Below are 6,000 nucleotides of genomic sequence, written 5' to 3' on the forward strand. Positions count from 1 at the left end.
CCTTGAATGTCTCATCTTCTTGCCTACACTACCTATGTCTTGGAATTTACATGTCTGGTAAAGAAAAGTGTAACTTTTAAATCAAAAAATTCATTTAAAACATGTATTAACATAACAAAAACTCTAAATAGAATTATTTTCAATAGGGGAGCATTTGCATAAAGCATATCTGTGGTGATTAGAAATGTGGCTATATTTTTGGACATCATTCACAATATGAGACCTAGTTTCTCTCCACCTGAGTATGAATTATATCTCATGTCTCTACTCTTTAGGACAACAGGAGTGACTATATATTACCCTGAAGACAAGGTAATAAAGGCTTCTGCTTAAACCTTCCTTGGACATCCTCTGTGGGGAAAGCAGGGTTTAGGTTGTGAGTGTGAGTAGATGCAGGTGGGTAAATACAAATGCCCATGTAGTGGGTGAAAGACTGAGGCCTCCTCACAAGTGGCCTACAATGAGCCATGGTGCAAACACAAGCCCCACCAATGGACTGCTGTGCACATTACAATGTAACAGCAATACCCTATTAGATCGTGGGCTAAGAACCCCATATAAGCCACCTCCAATCTTCCTGACCTCATTTGGCCATCAAAAACTATAAATTCTGTTATAAGCTGCCAATTTCCATAGTAAGTTGTTGGAGTACAATAAACATCAAATATTATACTATAGATAGAACAGAGAACCTAAGGACTCACAAATGATGGAAATTAAGATACCCATGGCAGACAATGTAGTGACATATGTAAGGGGGTTAGGAAACCAGTTGACTTATATTTGCTTGTTTCATATCATGGGCAGTCAGATATTGTACTCCTACATAACACCCTGTTTCGTCCTGATAAGTCATTGAGTAAGTATGCTACCTAATTCTTCATTAAACCAGTTGGGTGAAGGTTTTAAGTAAATCGGTCAGTTTACATCAGAGTGAATAAATGGATATTACTTCAGAGTGGCAACAACCTGAAGTTGTGGTCTGGAGATTGCCTGTCTCTGTAGATATTACCTAGAGTCCTGCCTTCCCCTACTTTCCATGGTGCCACTACTATGCCAATTGCCCTGTGCTCAGCTCTCTTGAAAATATAGACATAAAGTGAAGATTGTACTAGACACCACACAAAAGTAATGAAGAAAATGCTATATAGAGAAAGCTTAACTTAGAACTTCCAGCGAACTGGTCATTATACAAACTAATCCTGCAGTTTTCCTAAAGATACTGGATATCATAAGAGATGGTGAGGTTCTAGTTACACGTCCAAAATTGCCAGTAGTGAATAGTTCCTTGATCACATCTCTCCCATTGTAAAATTGGTGTACAAAAATCTATCTCTTATGACACCATGATTAATTTAGTCAATAAATAAAATACTTCAAACACTGTCATGTACAAATTAAGAAGGATTTCAATGTCAATTGTTATGCTAACTATTTCAGTAAATGTATCTAAAATAAGAGCTGTATTTTTGAAATTATGTAATGTGAAACTCTAAATGATGAAGCAACCCCAAAATAAAGAATAAATACTGTCACTGCTTTAATTAGTTACACATATAGCGTTTTTTTCAAAACAAAGAATATTTAAAATGTGTAGAAAATTCTGGCTCAAAATCATTTTATGAATTTATAGTTTTCATTCTGACACTTTGAAACATAGCTCAATGGCTACTTTCTCTCTTGAGAAATGAAGAGCCGAGAACAAAACACACTTTCTCTGGATGCAAAGGAAAGGAGGGAATAAAGCTAGAAAGAAAAGCACAATGTGTAGGCTTCATTAAATACATGAAGTAGAAACAGGCCATCTCACGATAACTAATTGAGATGGTTCAAACAGGCACAGAGTACATGGAGCAGAAAAGATATATCAATTTAGCAAACCAAAAATGGAGAAAGCACAGGCATAATCTAAAGAGCACTGATGAAGATACAAATCTGAAAGTCAGTACATTCACACAAATTCAATAACATAACCATTAAGTCTCTTCTGAAGAAAGACAGATACAGGCAGTGGGGCTGAAGCAACTGCAAAAAAAATCAGAAAGGAATTTCTCCTATTCCTTACACCCTGAAGGCTGTGCCACAGCAGCCAGCACTTTCTTCAAGGCTAATTTCACATCTTTGTTTCTCAAAGTATAAATCAGAGGATTCAAGGAGGGAGTGATAACGTTGTTAAAGACCTGGATAACAGAATCCAGCCAGGGACTAGAAGCAGGTCTGAGATAAACAAGAATCACAGGACCATAGACCAAGGTGATGGATGTCAGGTGGGCACTGCAGGTGGAGAAGGCTCGGCGCCTGCCTTCTGAGGAACGGATTTTCAAGATGGCGATGACAATACGAGTGTAAGAAGTGATAATGAGGAGAAAGCACGTGAGTGCAACAATGCCAACGTTGGTAAAACTCACAGTCTGTGCTAGAGATGTGTCTGCACATGCCAGGGACAGCACCACAGGAATGTCACAGAAGAAACTGTCCACCTCATTGGGCCCACAGTAGGGTAATTTAAAGATAAGAAATGTGAGGATACTTCCATGTACAAAGCCCCCCAACCAAGTGCCAACTGTGAGGTAGGTACACACCCTGTGGTTCATGATGACTGTGTATCTCATAGGGTGGCAAATAGCCACAAAGCGGTCATAGGCCATAACTGTATACAGGAAGCATTCAGTGCCACCCAGAGTGTGGTAAAAGAAGACCTGAGAGACACAGCCCTGGTATGAAATGGTGCAACTCTGCCCCACTAGGCAGTCCATCATCTTAGGAGAATTCACAGAAGGGAAGAATATGTCAAACATTGCCAGGTTCCCCAGGAAGAAATACATGGGGGTGTGGAGGTTGGGGGAAGCCAGGATGGTGAGGAAGATGAGCAGGTTTCCCAGCAAGGCAAAGACATAGAAGACCAGGAACAGGACAAAGAGCATGTTCTCTAATCCTTCACTGTTAGAAATTCCCAGCAGGATGAACTCTGTCACAGAGGTGTAGTTCCTCATTTTCATGACACAGGCAGCCCTGGAGAAGTAAAGCGATGTTGTTCATGAGTAACTGAGAACAGCTTCCTGACCAAGGTACTCCTATCTAAGGCAGTGGCTGAAATAAAAATAAAACTGAATGAAAAGGGACCAGTGTTGAATCTGCCCTTGACATCCAGCTAAGTGTTGTGACACATTTGCCCTCAGTATCCTCATGTGTTAAGTTATATGAGAGAATAGCTCATCTTTATGTTTTCAAACATCTTAAAGGAATCAACACTTGTCACCAATTCTATTTATTGTCTTCCAATCTGGCCTAACAGCAAATAAACTGGAATAATTCAGATTGTACTGTCTTATCAATAAAACTTTGCTCCAAGAGATAATCACATATTAACATCAGCCAACTCAATCTGCAATTAGACTATCTAGTCAAATATATGTGCATAAAACTTTTGAGTTCAAATATAAATCCACACTTTCCTTCTGAAAATAGTTTATGTTTTTATTTGAGGATCCCATACTTTAGCATCTTACATACATCATTTCCAGTTCTTATCTCCCCCTCTGGTTCTTCCTGTGTTCCCCCCACTATTTTGTTATTTTGCTTTTAGCTATTCCATTCTTCATTTATAAATGAAATAAAAACCTACAATTCACATTCCAACTCACTAGTATACAGATAAGAAGTGAACTGAATCAAAAGTATTACATGATGCAAGAAATCCCTATGTCCTAATAGATAGTCTCTCCCCTCAGGGTTTCTTTCTATAGGACACAGAATAATTCCTATTATGTTGCTTTATTGATGGAAATATGTACTTCCTAAGCCTAAACAACAAATTTCATTGCATTTTTCTGAAGTCTTACTTACTTTTATGTTCCCAATTAGATCTTAACCTTCAATATGTTGGACAAAAACAACTTCTTATATCTGCTACAAAAAGTATCATTTAGAAGAAGTAACCAACTAAACCACCCATGTTGCTTCATAGTGCTATAACAGCACTATAACAGCATTATTACAAGTTTAACCTTGGTAAAAAGTGCTTGTGTTATGTGGTATGCAGAAATCTCAATAACTCTAATGACTGTCAATAATGAAGAAGGCTGATCTTTGGACCACAACTGATCTCAGTGTGGAACCAGGCCCCAAATGAAGCTAGTATTTACCAATGTGTAGGAATAAACTGAGACTGTAGCAACGACACAGACAGTTATTACACAGAATTCTTTCCCAAACAAAATGCTATTCACATGAACTCTGGCAAACATTAGCCTTCAGAATGGGACCAAGTCTTTTACAACTACCCACCTGAGAGGTATTTAAAATCGAGGATATATAATGTATAATACAAACAAACTATACAATAAATAGACATTAAAATACATGAATTAAACAGACAGCTATCAGAATAACAAAAATGAACAATAAATGAATAAGTAACCAACCTCTTCAGCTATCAAGGACATGCCAGTCAAAACTACATTGAGATTCCCACTCAGCATGGCCATAGAATACAAACGACAAAGAATGCTAGTGAAGATATGCAGGAAGAGGACCCTTATACCCTGCTGCAGGAAATGTAAACCAGCTTGGCCACTATGGAGGCTCCGCAATAGACTGAAAATAATCTACAATACAAAATAAAAGCAAATGTGGAACTGTTTGTGCAGATGAACAAGACCAGTGGGAAGGGTAAGAGGTGAGAATGAGAGGAGACAAAGATGAGAAGTGTATAATTGTGGAAGGGTGATATGGTGTGTGTGTGTGTGTGTGTGTGTGAGAGAGAGAGAGAGAGAGAGAGAAAGAGAGAGAGAGAGAGAATCATCATATAACAAAGCTAATTATACAATAAAATATATTTGACTCTGGAGCCCAATAATCAATTCAATTTCACACATATCATGTCTTCCTACTAGAAAAAAATTGCATATCTTCTTTTGAAGAACACAAATGGATATTTGGTTTGACATCATAGGCCCTCACCTGTAATCCCAGCCCTCAGGATGTTGAAACAAGAAAATGGAAAGTTTGGAGTCAGCCAGAGGTACATAGTAACACCCTTGGAGTCAGCCTGAACTACATAATAACACCCTGTTTCAAATAAATAAAAAACAAATCCATTATTGGCCATCCAGCCTTGACCTGGAAGCGATCTGCTAGCTCTGGAACTTTAAGCTCCTTCCTCTTGTCAAAAGAAAATGGATTTTTTAAACTATAAGCTCCTTTATGAAGACTGGGAATGAGATGCTTGCATTAGTCTTTTCTCACTAATAATCATATACACAAGAAAGTTACTTTTAACAACTAAATCTTTTGCATGCAATACTGAGTAATATGGTATAAACAGAAAAGCTGTAGATGTGATAAAATGTAAATGTAATTAGAAATGTATATTTAAGTGTTTGTAGCATTCAAAACTATTTATGTAAGTGGGTTGGTTCATGAGTCTTATTTCAAAATAGGTTTTGTTATGTCCTCAAGCCTTCCCCTGAATTCATCGTTCTGTGTTAGCCTCCCTAGTAGCTGGGGCAACAGGCATGTACTCCCTAGGAACCCAGTCTACTTATATGTTGTTTGACTGGCACATCAAAACTGTGTGTTTATTGGACCTGATTATCATTAAAGGTGATAGAGTAAGACACACAAATTCAGGAAAAATGTTATTTCCTTCAGACTCTAAACATATGCTATTAATATGCCAGAAGAAATAAAAGGCCACTGTGCATGCTAAAAGTTAATAAACCCTCCCTTCAATCTGAGCCTTCCTGTTTTTAATTCAAGAGCCAAATACACAATGGGGAATGGCACAGGTATCTCCTGCATATTGCATTGTATAGGTGCAATATCACATCAAACATCCCATCACCTCTCTAAATCCTCACCTCTTCTAGTCTGACTTAATATTGCATCTCCATGCACATCCTTCTCAAGAGAGAATCTGATGTCCACCCACTAGAAACATAGCCCAGACCAGCTCTCCCTTGGCTTGGGACAGACACTTGAGAAAGTACTGGTTATCAA

The 6,000-nt window shown here is 38.1% G+C and overlaps 1 protein-coding gene across 1 annotated transcript; it reads right to left on the bottom strand.

Moving 5' to 3' along the window:
• Positions 1-2,054: 2,054 nt before the first annotated feature.
• On the bottom strand, positions 2,055-3,014 carry LOC100761918 (olfactory receptor 958). Its single transcript, XM_027412299.1, has one exon. The coding sequence runs from the start codon at positions 2,997-2,999 to the stop codon at positions 2,055-2,057; it is 945 nt and encodes a 314-aa protein (XP_027268100.1). The 5' UTR covers positions 3,000-3,014.
• Between the last annotated feature and the right edge of the window lie 2,986 nt (positions 3,015-6,000).

This window comes from Cricetulus griseus, chromosome 4 (assembly GCF_003668045.3).
Source record: "Cricetulus griseus strain 17A/GY chromosome 4, alternate assembly CriGri-PICRH-1.0, whole genome shotgun sequence".
Classification (NCBI taxonomy): Eukaryota; Metazoa; Chordata; class Mammalia; order Rodentia; family Cricetidae; genus Cricetulus; species Cricetulus griseus.

Coding starts and splice junctions, on each gene's coding strand:
- LOC100761918 (XM_027412299.1), bottom strand. CDS start 2,999: ATGAAAATGAGGAACTACACCTCTGTGACAGAGTTCATCCTGCTGGGA.